At 35.6% G+C, this 21,585-nt stretch overlaps 1 protein-coding gene across 15 annotated transcripts in view; it reads left to right on the top strand.

The window, feature by feature from the left end:
* Positions 1 to 21,585, top strand: part of pcbp2.S (poly(rC) binding protein 2 S homeolog) — a 495,331-nt gene that overhangs the window by 407,781 nt on the left and 65,965 nt on the right. For 10 of the 15 annotated variants that reach the window (XM_041567625.1, XM_041567626.1, XM_041567622.1 and 7 more), the window contains one exon: positions 16,107 to 16,240. In XM_041567625.1, coding sequence (XP_041423559.1) covers positions 16,163 to 16,240 — 78 coding nt within the window. In that variant the 5' untranslated portion in view covers positions 16,107 to 16,162. Of the gene's footprint in view, positions 1 to 6,288; positions 6,308 to 15,683; positions 15,827 to 16,106; positions 16,241 to 21,585 lie in introns of those variants that run through there. The other 5 variants (XM_041567631.1, XM_041567630.1, XM_041567620.1 and 2 more) reach the window with 4 other exon arrangements.

The raw sequence follows: 21,585 nt of genomic DNA, 5'->3' as shown, positions 1-21,585 counted from the left end.
TCATGGTCACAGAGTAGGGGTTCATTAATTGTTAAGTAGCATGAAAGGTCATTAGATTGTAGCAGTGCTGACAAGTCATCATGTCTCAGAACAGAAGTAAATTTATGTGCAATGGACACAGACAACAAAGCTGCTTTATTTTCTTGTTATTTTCTTATGTAAATCGCAGATGCAGAGACTGTATAACTCTCTGTCTGACACAGACCATTATTCAGTTGTCCCAGCTATGAAAATATGCTATGCTATGAAAAAAAATGGATGGATGGATTTTAAAAAATCATCTTTTCTTCACTGGCTTGGACTGAAGGAAGTCATGCATTTGCTGAAAAGTTTGCAGATTCTTTAGCTAATGGGTTCTGGTTTGGGCAAGAATAAATGCAAAATTTATTGGGCACAACATTCATCAGGTGAATGCATAACAACTTCTGACTGCAGTGTCACTGCATTGGGTACAACAGCAGTTAGAATAACAAACTAACAGAAGAGGCAATGATGCATTTACATACAAAAATATGCATTTTGCTCTGCTACTGTATGTCATGCATTTTTAGCACAACTAGCTTTATTCTTCAGAGTATTCTGGGGTAATGCAATTCAGCTGTTTTCTCAGTATGGTGTGATCCAGTGCATTTTCTATACCTGATGGAATCTGGTCACACAGGACTATAATTAAAAGTAGCACCTGATTGCTTGACATAAATGCTTTTGCCTGAATGATTGGGATAGAGGTCATCAAAATCATTTTAAACATTTGCAAATTCTCTGTCATTGAACTAGTGCATGGTTCAAATTTCCAGCAGGCAAGGAGGCCTAATAATAGTCTGCAGCAAAAAGAATAGATAAAGGGATCCAACGTGCTTTGTATTTTTTCTGACCTGTATGATCAAAATCCCAATTATAGCCTTTTTACTGCATTAAACCCCACAGTTTCCAGCTCATTTTCTAGTTGGGTGCAAGAGGATGCTGGGAGTTTTTCCTTAGCAACAACTGAAAGAAAGTGTCATATGCGATTAAGCTGTATGTAACCCATATCATCTAATCATTTTTCTAACAGCTGACCAGTAAATGCTTACAATATATCTTTTGTAATTTTTTCTGGCATATTTTGTTCAAGGAACCCAACTGCAAAAAGGTTAGAAAGGTGACATTTTTTGGTTGGGGGATGCTACAAATAGAAGACTACTACAAACAGAAGCTAAACCTCCCTAGATCATTGTTCTATGTCTATGTCTGCAGACACTGAGAGCCCTGACTTAAATGGCTTCTATACCCTGACCTAAAACTGCCCTTTTTCAGTTATAAAACAATCAGGGGTTCATTTTTTCTTAAAATAGGGGGGAAATTAAATTCCCTGCTTCATGCATTGCATACTATGAATTACAGTAATTATGTATGCATGCGGCAGAGAGATTAAGCAACAGCAGCAGACCCCTGAGAGACATTATATGCTGTATATTTCCGCTTTGTCTATATTTCAACTTGTTGCCTTACACAAATTATAATCACTCTGCATCAAGCTCCTTTTATTGCATGTTTTTGTTGAATACATTTGAAGATACTCTTTGTATACCCACATAATCAATGTTATTTTCTCATAAGACTGAATAAGGTAATAACCAATAATAACTGCTTACTAGATCAGAATCCATGACTCATTAAACATGCATTCTGTGGAGCTGTGCAGCCAATTTGTTTCACCTGAATTGCAAATTATACTAAATACTTTCTCCATAAAAAGAATTCAGCTACAAGCTGTTACTGTTTTATATGGTAAGTTGGAATAAGGGAGATACTAAAGGAATACTCCTGTGAAGCTGCAGGAATATTAGGATGTTTGAAACCTTCCACTCCCTTTCCAACTTCACTCATTTATCATCTTATTTTATGTCCTGATATTATTAAAGGAATTGTGGGTAGCATGATCCATTAGGAAACAGACAGAATAGCAACATATCCAAAATGACATGTTTATTAGGGATGGGATCAAATGGAAGGTGTGTATTTGGGAGTGGGTTTAAGTGAAGGGGTGAGGTGGTATTATGTCGAAATGGTATCCAAACTGTGTAGAGAAGGAAATAGTGTTCTCTATTCGACTAAGGTGAAAGGGAAAATACAGATCTTGTTTTAGCTCTAGTGTATATGTTAATTATAATTGTTAAAATATACATTTATTAAAAGTAAATTGTTATTATGATGATGATTAAGTGTTTATAAAGTGCCAACATTTTTCACAGTACAGTATAGGACCTGTTATCCAGAATGTTCGGGACCTTCATACATCTACTAGAAAATCACATAAACATTAAATAAACCCATTTGGTTTATTTGAATAAAATGGAATCTATGGGAAGCTATGAGAAAGCCATACCATAATTTGGAGCTTTCTGTATAACAGGTTTCCGGATAACTGATCCTGTACCTTACAATAGTAGGGTGGACACACCAAACACAGATTTTATACAAACACTGACTGAAGCAGAAGGCAAAAAAGGCCCTGCTGATTAGAGCGCACTAAAGTTGTTAAACTGATAACTAAGGATAACATATATGTATTAATGTGTTCCCCAGTAAATATATGCCTGTGTGGTGCCTTCTTAAATAATGCCTTATCTTTGTTGTTGTGCTGTTTAACTTGCCAGACCTATAGCTTTCTGTATAACCTGGAAAATGCACAGTTTACTTGAAATACACAAAATAACTTCCCCTCTGTGACATTGCAAATAATAACATTTCAAGAGAGATACAATACAAGGTAGGTCACAGACAAATTATCCTAAAAGCAGATGTTTTTCCATAAGTGGCACAGTGTTCTAACCAATCCAATGAGTAAAAGTAATTAAATTATGGTTGCATCATAGAGACACATTTTTAGTTTCAGAGCTCATAAATCTTGCATCATGGATGAAAGAAACTGCTTTGTACAGGCCATGAGCATATTTTTAAGATCTGTTAATCATGTTTGACTAGAAATTCAAGTAACCTACAACAGGCAGTGGCTGTAATAGTGCCAGAGGATGCTATGGCTTCTTGTTTACCGCTGGAGCCCATGTGCAATAACAAAATGGTGTCTGAAATTGGACATGTGCATCCAAAGCAACCATATTTCTTGTCCAACTTCTTCCTTTAGGATGATTTTTTATGCGCAGATTTTCTTTTTAAACATTATAACATGAAAAGCAAGCTAACAAGTGACAATTCAATTGCTTTTTTAAGTCTATTTTTTTGATAAAAGTGCTTTTTGCCTTTAGTGGGAATCTTGCACTGGTAGTAAGTTATGAAGTATCGTGTTTAAGTGTAATTATGTTGTAACTGCATACTTGATCACATACAGAAATAATAATAATAATAAAATAATATTACAATAATAATTAAATTGGCCTGAACCAGGGTTAGGGCTTATTATGAAGAAATCATTTATATATATATATATATATATATATATATATATATATATATATATATATATATATATATATATATATATTATAATGTATTATAGTTTGAATTTGTAGATAACATAGTGTGAAATGTGTACCCTTAATAAACAAAGCTTGAGATAAATATTTGAGATTGTGTAAGGCTTTCACTGTGTATATAAATCGAAGTACAGTACTGTAAGTGTGTTTTGGCATCAGCCAAAAAGATGGTCACAAAAGAATACAGAGGATACTGCTCGAGTTAGGGGCTACGGATTTCAGCAGACAGATTTTGGCCCTTGTGGCCCTAGCCTAAGTGGCTAGAGGGTGCTATATACACTAAAATAAATAAGAAAAAAGGAAAAGAATACCAATCGAAAAACAAACATCATATATACACACACCACCCCATTATATGCAAAAGTACTCAAACACTTTATTTCAAAATATATTGCTCTCATAAAATATCAGAAAGCCATTGTAGCCACTTATCTTTCATAACTGGTAATGTGTGCATACAGATACTTAAATATATTTTATATATATATATATATTTTATATATATATATATATATATATATATATAATAAAGATAGTACCCAGGATACTGTAAAGTGCAGCATGGAATTATTGCTTGTGCTTTTTTTTCCTTCATTTACAATATCTATATATAATCTTTTGCATTTAATCTTTTGTATGCTACTCATAAAACAACAAATGATACATGGCTGGCATGTACTTTACAGAGTTAAACGTTTTCTCAGTGAATGGTGTTAAAGCATACATTGGAAATAGCTCATGGGCTGTGCATCAAAGGGGTTAAGGATCAATTGAGGCATTTCAGCCATTTTAGTTTCTTACATACAGACACATGGAAAGTATTCCATTTCAGCAAATGCTGGCAGTGATAAAAAGGGCCTGTGTTCACTCCTCTGCTCAGTGGAATGATTGGCACTTCATTGTAAACTGGACTTTGTAAACCTCTGATTCCATAAGGTCTTATGTTTCATATAAAATAAAAAAGTTTTTGTTTTCTTACAAGTCTATCAGATATTACAGTGTTTTAACTTTAATTAACATTTAATTGAGAGGGAAAGTAAACATCAGACATCACAGTTTACAAACACCATCCCCCACACACAGTCTATTAACTGTCAAAACAGCCGGAAAAAAAGACGCTTTTAGACTGTAATGGGTGAAAAAAATTGTTGTGCATCAAGAAAAAATTGTCGCCCATAGACTTCAATGCATTTTGCGAATTTTCCATCCATTTCGCAAATTTTTGCCGAAACGGGTCAGATTCGCCCATTACTAATTGTCATTTATACAATAAATAGTTAAAGCATTGAGTTTGATGAATAAATGTTTCTTCTTGCAGCAAAGCTAACTATTGAAATTAAACTTGCATCTGATTTGGTGAAAAATATTTGCTTTCCTTATGATTCTTGACATTACATTCTCCATTTTTATGTAACCAGGGACAGCGTTAAATGTCAGCTGCCGGTATCCAACATGCCTGCTCTGTATGCAATCATTTTAGAGTTTCATTATTCAAAGTAATTGTGTGCTGATGGCATTCAAATCTAGTAGTAAATCTAGAAGACTTGGACCCTTATTTTATGATTTAAGGTCCATGTAATCAAACTACTGAGTGTAAAATATAAATTAGATTTTTTTTTTTTTTTTACACAAACTGCAGTTGGAAGGGTGTTTATTTAATTCTACTAATCATAATGGAAGTCTAAGATGCCTTTTCCCACAGAAGCAGCTGATAAAGCAAATATCAATAGGAAAATGATATCTTGATAGGTCCTATGTTGTGTAATCAATGAAAAATGTTTGTGCATTGATTAAAGATTCTGGAGTGCTGGAGATTAAACAGCCATGATACTGAAAAAGCTATACAATGAAGGTCTAATAGAACATTGCATTGTGCACTCCTTTAGATCCAGCTATTTGTCATATTTTAACAAGCCATAAACCCCTGTTTTTATAATAATTTTTGTGAGATTAAAAGCAAGAAATCCCGATAACCTCTAAAGCCTCGATGTAAATATTTAACAATTTGATATGGGCAGCTGCCATTGACTTCTACATGACCTTGGAATCTTTTAGATGTTAAAGTTTTGTAGTTTAGTTTTTTTGTGGTTTTACACTTAATTAAAAGGGGTAACATAACATATGAACATTAACAATTCTATCCAGTGATTTTGGGTGCTCTGGAAAGTACTTGTCTAATAATTGTCACTTAGAATCATGAACTTCTGTGTTTCCAAGCAAGCAGGCAATGTGATTGGCAAAATAGGCATTGTGGTGATGGTGGTACTGCTACTACAGGTACAAATTACAGGTGCCAAATAGTGTGAACAACATTGCAAAAATGCATATTTTGGCCATTGTTTCATTGAAAGTATGGTTACCATTTATTTACCAGTTTACTATATGATTAATTAGGCAAGACTAATTAAATGATTAATTAGGTAGACCCTATGTGGACTGGCATCCTACAGGATCTGTCTGGTTTTATGCAACCAAACCTTGCTCCTAAGGGGTTGGAAAGCAACATGTTTCTCACTAGTAGTGATGGGCGAATCTATCCTGTTTATAATTTGCCAAACTGCAAAAAAATTAGCGAAACAGCAAAAATTTGCAAAACGCATTGAAGTCAATGGGCGTCAAAATAATTTTGACAATTTTTGACGCAAGCAACCATATTTATACATGCGGTTATTTTGTCCAAATGCATTAATCTCAATAGGCGTCTGAATAATTTTTACGTGCGACAATTTTTTTTGTTGCAGCAGATTTTTTTCGTGAAAACATTTATTCGCCATCACTACTCACGAGCCACTGGTTGAGGATCACTGCTCTAGGCAAAAGAAAGCAAATGGGTGAGTGATAATTTCCCTAGTTTGAACACAATTTTAAAAAAAATGGAACTATGGGTACCCCGGCGGATTCAGAACACTTCACACATCCATTCATGCAACTCTCACAAGTAACACCGGTTTCTAGGAGTTGCATGACACATTGGATAATCCTATCACAGTAACTACACAGAATCAACACCTCTGTGAGTTTCTTCAGATGTCACCTCTTTGAAGAGTTACAATGTGCCATTGTAAATGGATTAGTGGAAGAGTTTATATGCCGAGAACTTCTCACACCAGTTAGTTGAACTGAAGAAGCTGCTCGGATGAGTAGTGAAACATCTTCATTGATTACTCAGCAAGTCCAGTTGTTTTTAGATTGACCTATACTAGATATACCATGACCTGGATGAATGAAAATCTTCATAGTCATATGGGTATGGGATCTCTTACCTAGAAACTTTATATCCAAAAAGCCCCAAATAACAAAAAGGCCACCTTCCATTAAGTAATTTTTAGCAAATAATTCTGATTTTTTATTTTCTTTTTCTCTATAATAGTAAAACAATGCATTGTACTTGATGGTACAAAGCTGCGTGAATCAATGCTCATGACAAAGCAATCCTATTGACTTTAATGTTTATATTAGACGTATGGTATGGTGATCCAAATTACAGAAATACACTTTCTTAAAATTCCAGGTGACTAAAGAAAGGCAGTATCACAAATGAAAACATGTATTTGGTGCACCAAACAATCATAACTGTATCCAAAATGTTTATCATACCAAATGGACAGATTTTACCGGCGCACTCTGATCCTCATCCTCCCACCCACAATTCTCCTATAGTGATGGGAAATCATCATTACTTTAAAAGTGTAATAGAACATTCCTGCAAAATCAGGATTCTCTGCTAAATTTCTGGTGGAGGTTATCATTTTAGCATGCTGCAGGCTCAATATGCATCGGACACACAGCTAGCAATCATTGGGAAGGGTGTACGAAATGCAATATTAGGCTTCAGATATGACCCTTTCTGTAGCTGTGCATTGTACTTCTTTCTATGTTTTGTATTTTTGCAGAACCCTTCTTCACCACTGCCTATGTTTTAACATTTTTGCAGAACACTACTTCACCCCTGCCTAAATTTTTTCTCTTAGGAAAATCCTCAAAGAATAAGTGATCATAATTATAACAGTGCAATATATTTATACAGTACTAAGCCAGATAAAACACATGTTTGAAATTAAAATGCTAAATTGAGCTTTTCATCTGCATAAAACTCAAATCTTGAATCAATTGTATGGCCAATGTGACATAGCAGGTGAAAAATAAACCTGACTGATATGTCATTGTGAGAGATAAACACGGAAATACTGCTGAGGTATCCTGTTGAGCAAATCTCTAATGCACAAAAGTACATTAAATATTCTGCTGCAATCTTTGCTGTTAGTTCCATGGGTGAATTGCTGGAAGTAGAAGACTATCACTTCATTACCCAGAGGGGAACTTTTTTTGTTTGCTTTCAAAAGCTAAATGCAAAACTATTGGGTGAAACAAAAGCAAAGTCATGGGGTTATAATGGAGGGCTATGTATACATAGGCTCAACAATATTCTTTTCTGCTTACAAATGAAATCTGACTGCTTACAGAAGAAATTTATTTTCTTGATACTTTCCTTGCAAAAGCATATTCCAATAGTCAATTTTACAACATTGGAAAGTGAATGAGAAATGTGTCATGTTGGTTCCTTGCTTTGTCATTCTAATTCAACTGGTTGGTTAAATTGTTTTGATGTTTTCTGGGCAAGTCCAGTTAGAATGTCTGATTGCATGTGCTCAAAGGAATCATATCCACTGACTTATGAAATCAGATTTCTTAGAAAGCAGTTCCATTCCACTCACACTGATAAAACAATGGTTGCAGCACACCACAACATTGGTGTGACAATTCAAGTAGAAATACATTCAGATGAACTCTCAAAATTACAGTTTTATAGGACTACTTATGCAATTATTTATTTATTTATAATTATCTGTGCATGCAGTACTTGCTGTTACCAGTTTCTTAAACAAAATGCCTTTCTTCAACAGGAAAGGTGTATATTTTATTTTGTACCTTGTGCAATATATATGATGCAGTCTTAGGGGCACATGTAATAAGGCTCATGGTTACAGAATTGTATATTTTATAGGATATTAGGATTTAATTGTGATTGGCCAGTTTCAGTTTTTTAAAAACCATAATGCTACAGTTTTCCAGATTTATAATACAATAAACTCTTAGAGGTCTATATATCGAAATTCGGATTTCTGTAATTTTTTTTTCTTCTTCGAATAAACTCACAATTTAAAAAAAAAATTTATTAAAAAATCCAAAAAAAAATAAAAATAAATAAAATCATGGAAAAAAGCTTGGATGCCTCAAATTTGCGTTTTACTCAACACTTTTTATATAATAAATAAAATGTAAAAATTTAAATTGAATAAATAGTTTAAAGGAGAAGGAATACCATTTTCTACTTGGGGGTGCCAAAAGTTAGGCACCCCCAAGTGATTAATTTTACTTACCTGACACCCTGGGCCAGTGCTCCTATCAGCAGAAACCGTACTGGCCCGGGGTTCTTCTAGCAAGCACCACGGAGGGATCCTCTTCCTGCTTCTTCAGTTTTTAAATTTCCCAGGCAGACGCATGCGTAGCAGAGCTAAATAGACGTTTTTTTTGTGAAAGTTCGGCTTTTCGCTCTACTGCACATGCGCCGCCATGAGAAGACCCGAAGAAGCAAGAAGAGGATCGATCCTTGGTGCTCGCTAGAAGAACCCTATGCCAGTGCAGTTAGAATCAGTCCTCACAACATCATCCGTCAGGGCATTCCACAACCTCACTGTCCTCACTGTGATGAACCACCTACGTTGCTGCAAATAAAAGTTATTTTTCTCTAAAAGGGGCCTCTGGTCTGATGATCCATTTTATTGGGGGTAGATTGTCAAAGTTGGGGTTGCTTTCTCTGGAGAAAGCAACCCCAAATGTGACAATCTGCCCTTATAATTTAAATCTTCCATCTCTTTAACCAGTTTAGTTGCACGTCTCTGCAATCTCTCTAGCTCACTGATATCTGTCTTAAGGACTGGAGCCCAAATCTGAACTGCATACTCCATGTAAGGTCTTACCAGGGACTTAAAACAGGCAAAATTATGTTTTCAATAACACTGCTTGGAATTAGACAGCTTGTTATCTACGAAAACCTGATCTTTCACAATTAAGGAAACCCCCAATTTACTGCCATTTAGTGTATAGCTTGCATTTGTATTATTTCTGCCAAAGAGAATAACCGTGCATTCATTAACATTAAACCTGGATGTCTGGAAAATCAAAATCACCCATAATAATAATCTAGTTGTGAAGCAGCCTCCATTTGTAATGGTAGCTGGGCCTCAAACTCATCACTTATTCGAGATGGTTTGTAGCATACACCAATGATAATTATCTTTGTAGTTTTTGCTACAAAGAATCAACCCAAAGGGATTCCACACCCTCCCCAGTGCCATCCATTGTTATTTTTTTAGAGCATGGCTTTAATTCAGGTTTTACACCATTTTGAATCCCTCTGTCCTGCCTAAAAAGGGTGTAGCCATTTAAAATGACAGCCTAGTCACATGTTTCATCCCACCAGGCCTAAGTGATACCAATTATAATTAGCGATGGGCGAATTTGCGCTTCGTAATTCGCGAAACGGCGAAAAATTAGCGAAACGGCGGCCCATTTTTGACGCCGGCGCCCGTTTTTTTTTTTAAAAAAAAAATTTTGATGACGGCGAATTTTTGCCGTGAATTTTCGCTGGCGTTTCGCGAATTTATTCGCTGGCGGCGAATCGCGCAAATTCGCCGCGAATTCGCGCCTGCCGAATAAATTCGCCCATCACTAATTATAATATCATAGTTTTTATTGCATGCAATTAACTCTAGATCTCCCATTTTATCTGATAAACTCACTGCATTTGCCAGCATACAGCGGAGGTTAACTTTTCCCTTTGATATTTACATTATTTAATGGTGAATTACATTTAACGTTACTATAAGTTTGTTTTTTCGTGTTAAAGAGGAATCTCCCTAGCTAGTAAACTGTATGGCCCCCTCACTTCCCCCCCATGACCTCTTACTAATGCCACTGTCCAGTCTACCTCCAACCTCTTAGCCATTCTTTCCTCCAGCACAGCGAACCCCCTTCCTTTGAGGTGCAATCTTTCTATAGAGGTTGTACCCCAAGGAAAATTTAGCCCAGTGCTCTAGGAACCCAAACCCTTCCTTCCTACGAAGACTTTAGCCACACATTTAGCTGCCTAAGCTCCCACTGTCTTCCTAAACTTGCATGCGGCACAGGCTAAAAATTTACGATAAAAAAACAATTGAATATCTTCCCTTAGTCTTTGAGCCTAGATACCTAAACTCATTATTTAAGGTCCTTCCTCTACCATTAATTGTGTCATTAGTACCAACATGTACTAAGACAGCTGGGTCATGCCCAGCCTCACCCACTAATTTGTCTACCCAATCAACTACATATGAACCCTGGAACCAGGAAGCAAACTGTTTGATTGTAGCGATCTGGGCAACAAATTACACTGTCCACTTTCCTAACTTAATCCTCTATAACCATAATCTGTTTTGGCCTAGCTCTACTCTCCTTCCTACTACTACTACTAGAGAAACTAGTCTCCTGGCTGTTAGAGAGATCGGCCAATCTAGAATTGCCACTCCTGTAATGCTTAGGGCACTATTGAATTCAGAAATTGCAGTAAACATCAAGGAAACAAACACCCACACATTTGGGGGCACAATTGCTAAGTGTCGAATTTCAAAGTGCAAAAAACTTCGAAATTCGACCATCCAATAGGATAGTTCGACATTCGAAGTAGAAGGATTTTTAAAATTGTACGATCGTACAATGAAATCCTTCGAAACGAAGAATTAAATCGTACAATTTTACCAAAAATCCTTTGATTTCTCAAAACTTGCCCAAACACTCAAGATAGGTTGTAGGAGGTCCTATCTAGGCTAAGGCCAAACAGCAATTCTGAGGAAGTGCCACAAGGGCAAGAAACGCGTTAGTTTGCCCCTAAATCTTATAACATATATACTACTTTACTAAAGAAAATGGCTAACAACAAACAATCCTAAACATTACATAGAATACTTAGTCCATTATAGTGAATAAAACACTTTTACTTTGCTTTGTCTAGGAGTTGAAGTAATAGCAGAGGTTCCAGAAGAGCTGCAGTCTTTTCAAGAATGTAGAATCTCTGGGCCCCTTCAATGCAAGATTACTTGTTCAGGCACTTCAAAGCCTTCAATGAGATTCCCTGAGCAGTTCCGTGCAAGCTAATTTCTTGGGTATCCTGAACCAATTAAACTTAACAGCCTAAACAAGGTTGACTTCACCTGTACATGAAGGACCTATTCAAACAAACTGGTGATCCTTCCCAATATTTCCCATACTGATAATGTAAACTCCCCCACTCAGATAGCGAGAGACAATTTTCACTAAACAGGTTTGGGTGGGGTACAGTGTCTGCCACCATGATGGGCGTGGAGCACCTAGGCCAAGGTCTTTTGTTCTATAAATAGCCCGGGAGCCCATAGCTGTTGTCCATTGTTTACTGTAGCACAAACCTAGCCTACCCGCTGTTGATCTGTAAATGAATCCCTGTAGGCTACAGTTTGACTGGTACTAAAAGTGTAAATAGCAATATTTAATCTTTGGGCCTTAACACGTGTTAAACCTTACTTTTGCAATATTAATTTAATTCCAGAAAATCATATTTTCTTTACACAATCTGGCAACTCTTTTGGGATGTATAAACCCAGGAGCAGCTTCCCTTTTTGTTTTGCCCACAGATTTTCTAGCTGTCATCCAGCTTACTCCTTCATCATCCTGCTGCTGTCCTGTTCGCTTCAAACTATCTTACCCCCACTAGGTTCTGCTCAGTGAGTAAGAGACTCCTCTCAAGATTGTCAATCGACACAGTGTTGCAATTTGTTGCTCTAGTGCTCTAAAACGAGCCTCTAATGTGGCAATTTGCTCACAACTGCCACAGAGGTAAGCAGTTTGAAAGGCTAGTTCCAAATCTGCATACATAGCAGAATGTGCACTAGGTCTAGGGTTGCCACCTTTTAAAAAAAAAAACTTACCGGCCAGTGGTGGGGCGGGAACTAAAGGGGCGGGTTGTGACACAAAAAGGGGTGGAGCGGAGGGATCATGCTGCAAAAAGGGGCGGAACCACAGGGGTTGTGCCATAAAAAGGGGCAGAGCCGATGGATCATGCAGCAAAAATGGGCGGGCCACATCACACGATGAAGAAAAGGTAAATTTCCATTGAAGGCCAAGGGCTTTTCTTAAGGGTATTACAAATTATCGGCAACTACATTGCCGGTAAATTTGTAATACCGGCCCCAGCCTTGGCAGGTGTTTTACCGGCTAGGTGGCAACCCTAACTGGGTCAGACCTTCAATCTTGCTAGCGTTCATTATCCAGATCAACAAAGTGGAAACAAAAGAAAATAGAATATATATCAAACTCTTATTTTAACTCCTTTAGTTTGAAACTCCTGTGTTTTTAACTCCACTTACTGATTCCCCACTTCAACTCCTGAGTTTGTAACTCCACTTACAGAATCCCCACTTCAACTCCTTTGTTTCGCAACTCCACTTATAGAGTCCCCACTAGAGCAATTTATACTGTCTATTCAAACCCCACCCACCTCAAACTAAGGGAAATGTAACTGCAACACAAAAGCATACCAAACTTTGCCATTTAGTACTTAAGACTGAACAAGTTATTAAAAATTAAACCAAAGTTAATAAAAAATACTTACCCTCTTTGTTGATTTGATTCCTTGCTTGCTTTCAACAGTCACCAGCCTATAAATTATGTTTGAATAACTAGGAAGGCAAAGTCTTATTCAATGTCATGTTGACAGATGTGGCCATAGACTACCAGCGGGTATCACTTGAGCATTTAATTTTGATGCAATTAAAATACTCAGAAATGTGTATTGTTTATGTGTATGTAAAAAGCAACCTACTTAGTCCTGTGTGATTTAAGACTGTAAATGTATCAACTCATTGGCTTTCTAAATTCTTCAACAGTAAATCTAAAGTCATAGCACTCATGCTTTGTATACTTTGCTAATCGAATCGCTTCATACATCTTCTATATATACCTCCAATAAAATCAGTTCTTCTCCTTTTCTCTTGTACCTAATCCCATTTGAAAATATACTAATTATCTTGTGCTGTATATAATCCATGCACTGTGCTACATTTAATTAATGGTTTGAATACATCGGAAATCAAGTTGTTTAACAGGAAGTAACATTTTTAACACCAGTGTTATTATGTTGCTCCATCTGGATAATACAGTTCATAGATAATCTCCTAGGAAATGTATAATACATGCAATGACTCCATATCAGCAACATATGTAAAAAAGCATGTATAAATACAGAGGTGTGTGGTCAAACATCTATATTTTAATTGATATAACTAACTCCTATGTGCATAGGAAGCCATGATAATTTAACAGGATAAAACATTTCCAAAAATCTTAATATGCCATACAAAATTATAAGAACATCAGTTCTTCCATAAATTAAGCTGGCAGGTTTCTGTGCTTCAAGGCAAACGCAACACAAATATCCTGTGACACTGCTCGGTTGAGCAAGTGGTTCTTATTCACCTTATGCAAATGAGGTCTTTGTGTTGAGCCTAAAATACATTTTGAGCCACAGGCCAATGTGCTTCCATTTTCAGAAAACAGACAGACCAAATCCGAATAATGCAGTGACCTGGCAGTCATGTATGCAGTGGTCTTGAGGCAGCATCAACTCCTCTTAACCCATTAATCACTGGAAAATGTCAAGGGCTGGAGAATGGGCGTGGAGTGTGTTGCAGTGGCATTAATTTGTTTACATATATATAATATATATATATATTATAGCAAATTGAATTACTTAACATTTTTTTATTGTGCTTTTTTTGATTGATAATGTTTGTACATATAAAATCAAATAAGTATTGTTTACCTGTATACATACAAAACCAAAGTGTTATTTCTTTACCTACAGTATTTGCTTTAAAAAACAAAAGTATGGAATTAGATTATTTTTAGACCACAGTTCTCAAGTCAGCAAAAACTGTTTAAAGGGGTGGTTAACCTGTAAGTTAACCTTTTGTATGTTGCAGACTGGCCATTTCTAAGCAGCTTTTCATTTGTTCTTCATTTTTATAGTTTTCAAACTATTTGCCTTCTTCTTTTTTCCCAATTTCAAATGGTGGACAATAACCACAAATAAAAATAATTGTTCTGTAAGGCTACAGATTTATTGTTATTGCTACTTTCATTGTTCCTCTTCTATTCATATTACAGTCTCTTATTCAAATCAGTGAATGCTTTTTAGGGTAATTCGGACCTCAGCAACCAGATTGACAAAAGTGCAAACTGGAGAGCTGCTTAATAAAAAGCTAAATAACTCAAAAAACACAAATAATAAAAAATGAAAGCTGATTGCAAATTGACTCCGAATATCATACTCCACACTATACAGGTATGGGATCTGTAATCCGGAAACCCATTATCCAGAAAGCTCAGAATTGTGGAAAGGCCATTTCCATTTTATCCAAATAATCCGAATTTTTAAAAATGATTCCTCTTTTCTCTGTATTTATAAACCAGTACCTTTTTCTTGATCCCAGCTAAGAAAAAACAGCCTATTTAATGTTTACATGATTTTCTAGTAGATTTAAGGTATGAATCATCTATGTATTTCATAGGTATTTCAGAATGAAACATGCTAACATAGATTTATTCAGTGTAACTGCAATATTTCCTGAGCTAGTTCATGGAGGCAAGAGGAAAACAACAATAATAATAATTAAAAAAAGAAACCACTGGAAAGTAAATGGGTATGGTTTTAATAAGAATAAATCTATATATATTTTATAATTTTATATATTTGTGTCCCAAATACATCGTGTTATATTAAAATCCACTATGTCAACCCATAACGTTTTGTGCAGCAGCAGGTAATAGATTTTTTTGGATTATTATTATACACAGCATACAGTGCCTCTGTATGTACATACTGTACACAACAAGAGCAAGTATCATGAGACTGCATTATGGGGCCTGTTTATCATACTGATTGGTTGCTAAGGGCAACATTACCGGTGATGTTTGTCTCTAATGTTCATCCTAAAACATACTAAGGGGTCTATTTATCATTCTGCAGAAAACATTAATGCCAGAAAAATGGTTTAAAAAGCTGTTTAAAATAAATGGCAAATTTAACAAATGTGTTTTATCTCATGCCGCCAAAATACAGAGTTTGAAACTGTTATTTTATACGACTTCAGACCTTATGGGAAAAATTCAAGAAGCTCAAGAAGTTCCAAGAAAAAAATCTTAATGGATGAACATATTTTCCCATAGCATTTTCAAGAATTTTTCAAATGCTTCCGTTTACACTGGATTTTTACACAGAGGTGTGTGATTGCTGAAAACCATTGATAAATACACATTTTTTTACACAATAATGCCTCTTGATGTGGGGTGTATTTCCTCACCAATTTTTATACACAACATAATAAATAGGCCCCTAAATGCTGCCTCTAAGTTGAACTAATTCTTTAAACATGCTTTAAGCCACAAATATAGCTAAATTAACTAAACAACAGGAAAACTTAAATTACGAGCTTACAAAGTGTGATTTGCAACTCTTTTATCTACTTAATGATGCTAATGTTTTTATATTTCTTATTGCAGATAGAAAAGAAGCATTAATACTCCTTTGTTGCAAGTGTAAAAAAGAAGTTCCAGAAATGAACTCTAACGACACAAATGCGCCAGAGGGAGGTCTAAATGTGACATTGACCATACGATTATTAATGCATGGAAAGGTAATATTTGTTAAATTAAACACAATACCCTTCTACCTAATATTCTATGTGAATGACCTTATCTCTGTTTATTTATAGAATATCAACTTAAAATTTGATGATTTTTAGGGTAGAGATGTAGACATTTGGTCTCTTATTGGAGATTTGGCTTAACACACATTGTTTGCTTCTTATGACCTTGGAAAAGGCACATTATGTCTGCTAACCCAGCAAACTTATTTCAGCTAAAGATGACTGTCTTGACTGTTAAAAAATGGTTTTGTCCACAAAATGAAAGTGCAACACAAGTCAAAAATGATTTCAGTATATATAAAATTATATACAATGTGGATTAATGGTGCATTGTCACTGGCATAAATGTGGTCTTTTAAACATCATCCCACAATGAGAGGTACATAGATCTATATGTGCTTGTGATTGCTAGGACAGCCAGAAATGAGAAGCTGAAAAATGAAGCAAATGGAGTGAAAGCCATAATGAAAAGATGCAAATAGTCCATGGTCTGAGGAAAGGGCATATACTAAGTAGTTAACTGTCTAAATGAAAAATGCAAACACACTTCTGCTTGGATAACAGAGTAACTTGCAGTTTTCCTGCCAAAAGATTCATGCTCCTTCAGATTTTTATTCATTTGTTAGATTTTGGAGGTATGCAGGGGTTGGTGCAGTTCTGAATCTGCTGGAAACTATAAGAGCAGTCTTACTCAGTAATTGGGGTTTTAATATAGCAAAAGCTGCAAGCTGCCATTCTCTGAGCAGCCATGCATTTCATGTAACTGGCTAAGCAAAGTAGCTAGAAATTAGTGATAAATAATTTATATTTTCAAAAATAAAGCTTACCTGCAATCATAAATTGAGATTAGTAGGTTAACACAGTAAATTGCAATGGCACAATAGCACACTAGTCTATTAAAATGCATATGTAATGTTTCTAATAATAGGTATTGTATATGCAGTATAAAATCAGACAGTTTATAAAACCAAGCATGACTACTGAGGAATCCTTTACATTGTAAGATCTTGTGAGCAGGGCCCTCTGATTCTATTTTTGTTTTGTTTGTAAAATGATTGTAAGTGCAATGTAACTTGCTGGTTCTATAGAAATAAATAATGACGATGATCTATATTGGCATGATGGGTATTTCTTGCCTCAGCTCTACTGATGTGTAAAGTCAGATGTAAAGCCTATGAGCGCATCTGTTATGCAATGAAAATCTTTGAACCATTTTTAGAATATAATGTTAAGCAGTAACCTATGCTGCCTTACCTTTTAAAATCAAATATTTAATGGATAGACAAGCTCATAGGGAAAGACTTTAAAATAGCACCAGTGTCTATTCAAATGTACCTCAATTATTAAGTATTGCCTTTTAGGTTTGCAGAAATAAGAAGAGCCCAATGTGCAGTGTTTTGGGTACCATCAAAACACAAATTGAAGTTACACATATCAAATTTAGAACAATTTAAAATGAACCAGTGATTATTACAAACAATATAAAACCTTTACTGAGCAAACACTATTTATTGCATTCCTTAAGTGACCTTTGTAGAATATAGCTTGTAAACATATGATCTCATGATTTTTGGTTGTAGCTTTCAGATATTGTTGGTTTCTATAGTTCTGGGATACTGTTGGTAGTTATATTTTGTTGCTATGCTTGCTGAATATTCAGATCCTTTCCCTTTTTGATTGTACAATGTTTTCATGTTACTGCTTCTCACTTCTTGCAGGTACTATTTTCACACTCTGTTGTGATAATTCTCACCTTGCCACCTCTAATTACAAGTCATTATAATATCCTGTAACACACTGCTGGAAGAATGCATAACTTAACATTAAGATATTTGGATGCTACGAATATTTAGGGTTATCCTAATTTGTGTTTATATAGCACAAAATATATTCTATATCTGACTGAATTCATAAATACTGTAAATTAATTAAAATTTGTTCTGATAGTAGAAAAGGTAATGCTTACAAGATTCCTTGTATTTAATAAACATTATGTAAGCTGGAAGATCAATCCGAATATGTAAAAAGTGGTGTTACTGGGAAAAATTAGGAAACAGTTAATTAACTGTTCTTTGTGAATATTTTGCTTTTGTACATAGTATAAACGTGTTTAAAAAAATATTGCAATTCAACATACAGCAGAAAAAAATACTGTGAATTGTTTATATCACTGTGCTCTGTAAGCAATTTCTCCCAACAATACAACTGTTGATTCTGGTGAAATATTTGTCTGTATATATAAACAGTTATGTCTTGTATCTATATCCCTTTACCCTGCAAAATGCAGTTGAAGACAATGGCTTTGCAAGATCATTGATAGAACAACATGTTTACATTTAGTTCACCTATAAAAAGGCACTATTCACAATTATATTTTGTAATATTAAAATGTTTACTTTTATTTTTTTTTATTTTTTTTTAATCCTTTATGACCTTTATTGAATTCTTTTATTAGAAGCACGTTGGAAGCCTTTTCCCCCAAAACGCCATCCACTGACATGTTTCTGTTAATACTCAGGGGCCAATGCATCTGTACTGATTGTTATTTAATTCAATGTAAAGAATAATTGTCCACATTTTTTCTCTTACATGAAAAATTGTATGTATGATAGTTCACTGCAATTGAACACAATTTGATTAATGCATAAATTAATAAGAATAATTTCCATGATTGACAAGAAGAGGTTGATAAATGTGAACATAATGGCTTGCTACATATCTTTAAGGGGCATATTTATCAAGGGTCTAATTTTGAATTGAAAAAACTTAGAAATTTGAATTCAAATTTTTTTGGTCGAATAGGTCCCTATTCGGCCGAATTCCAAAAATAAAACTTTGATTTTTCCAAGTCCACCAATTGACTCCAAATAGGTTTTAGGAGGTCCCCCAAAGGACAAAACAGCAATTTGGCAGGTTTTAGATGGTGAATGGTCAAAGTAGAATTTTTAGAGAGATAGTACATGGTAAATTTTTATATTCGAATTTTAGAATTTTTTTCAAATTTGAATCGCATTTGGGCTATTCCCTAGTCGAAGTACACAAAAAAAATAGCTCGAATTTTGAATTTTTTTCATTCGAAAATTCACCTCTACCTTTGATAAATCCCCTAAATTTAGGGTGTGCGAGAGCTGGTTTTGTTTCAACAACCAGGACAAAAGACATTACTCACCAATACTTTCATTCTCAAATAAGGTTACTTTCGGACTAGTCCCTGGTCAATTTGTACTGTGAGCTATCTTCCATAACCCTGTATTCCCTCACATGCTAAATAGCATTTTTAAAGCCATCTAATGTATGAGCCAGTGTGACTAATTCAGGGATACAATTCTTCATCTTCACATCTCTCACTTCGAATATTTAGACAGAACCTCCTTTCTTCTAATCAGAATGGGTGCCCTTGTGTTAGCTGAAAGAACCTACTGGTAAATTTCAGAGATTATTATATGATCCCCTTATATACTGTAGTTACACATCATATCCCCCTTTAAGCGCCTCTTCTCCATGGTAAACTATGCCATCTTGGCCAATCTTTTCTCCTAATTGAGATTTTCCATACCTTTACCAGATTAGTTCCCCTTCTCTGGACTTTATTTTATTCAATAATGCCCCACTTGAGAGCTGTAGGCCAAAACTGTATGTCATATTCTAGAAGGGGCTTGCACTCTGCAAACAGCAGTTTAAAAAGTAGTTGTTTGTGGAGCACTGTATCAAAATTTTGGCAAAATCCAAATAGATCACATTTACTGCTCCAGCTCTATCCAGCATCTTACTTACCTCATCATAAAAAGCAATCAAATGTGTCTAACATGACCTATCCTTCACAAAGTCATGCTTATTACTGCTCATAATTCCATTCACTAGGACAAAATTTTGAATGTGATGCCTTAACAAATCTTCAAATAATTTTCCCACCATGGATGTCACACTTACTGGCCTATAATTGTCAGGCTGCAATCGTAAATCCCTTTTAAAATAAAGGAATTACATCATTTTTCATCCTATCCATAGTTACCATAACAGGTGAAAGCGAGACTGAGAAAATCAGAAATAGAGGTGTATAAAACTGAACTAAGCTTTCTTAGTACCCAAGGGTGTATTCCATCTGGCCCTGGAGCCTTGTTCACATTAATTCAGAGTAAAGCTTTTTGCACCATATGGACCAACAGTGCAGCTATGAGGTGGGTCTGGGAGCTCTGACTCCTTTATTATATATGATGAACACTGTTGCAACCATATTGGTACCATTTTTTAAAGGAGCCACACTCTCAACCCAGAACTTTTTACTATTAATATATTTAAAAACATGTTTGGGGTTGGCAACTTCTGTTGCAACACACTCCTTATTTTCTTTCTGAATTATAATAGTATTTATATTCATTAAATGCAGCGTCTGTCCCCACAGACTTTTAGTTTGTAAATGAGTTTCTTGTCTTTCCTATTAACTTCTTTACTTCTGTAGGGAATACATTGAGTACAGAAATTATTTAATATCATTTTAAATGACAACCATTCATATTTTTTAAGCAGAAAACATCTATGCTCTGAATACCCTATAACTAAAACCTGCCTTTCATTCCTTGCACTCCCCCCACCACCAGTATTAGAGCCACTGCTTCCCAGGGTGCTTTGAGAGTCAGCCTGTTCCATAAATGCTGATTCAGAGCTGTCCTCCCAAGCATCTTCACCCAAAATGGCAAATCTGTTGTCTTTGGACTAGCTGTGGACCAGCCCCCTACCTTTCTGTCTCCCACCTCCCCTCCTAACTGAAACAAACCTATCTGCCTCATATGCCTCCACTGCACCTTCTCCACCTCCCACTACACAGGCCCATGTCAGTGAGCTCTGTGAGCCTCCTTTCCTCCCACGTTTGCCACCACCCTCAATGCTGCAAGTTTCCCCCTAGAGTCTGCAATTCAGATTCCAATATAAAAAACCACCTGCATCTCTCACATGTAAATGCTGCCTGGAACTGCTACTCCAACAACACGTACATGCTACAAGATACGCACACTGAGTGATACCGGCAAACCCACTGGAACTCATATTTACACTGGATACTGGATAGTCTCCAAAGTACAATTTCTCAAAAAGATCTTTAAGTTTTTAATGCCTGCTAAACACTTAATTTACATGCAACTCTTAGATCACATGCAACACTCGCTGTGCAGTCAGAAACTTTTTGAGATATCAAACCCAAGTAATGGCTGGAGAAAAGCTTTCTGATACATAGATCTTATTCTATTATTATTATCCCTAATTTTGATTGGCAGTATCATGGGTAGCTCTGAGCCACCACTGAGGTCCCAAGTTCAACTCTAGTCTCTGCAAAATAT

Source organism: Xenopus laevis, chromosome 6S, assembly GCF_017654675.1.
Source record: "Xenopus laevis strain J_2021 chromosome 6S, Xenopus_laevis_v10.1, whole genome shotgun sequence".
NCBI classification, from domain to species: domain Eukaryota; kingdom Metazoa; phylum Chordata; class Amphibia; order Anura; family Pipidae; genus Xenopus; species Xenopus laevis.
The sequence above is the reverse complement of the archived record's forward strand: the minus strand, read 5'-3'. Positions and strand labels throughout refer to the sequence as shown.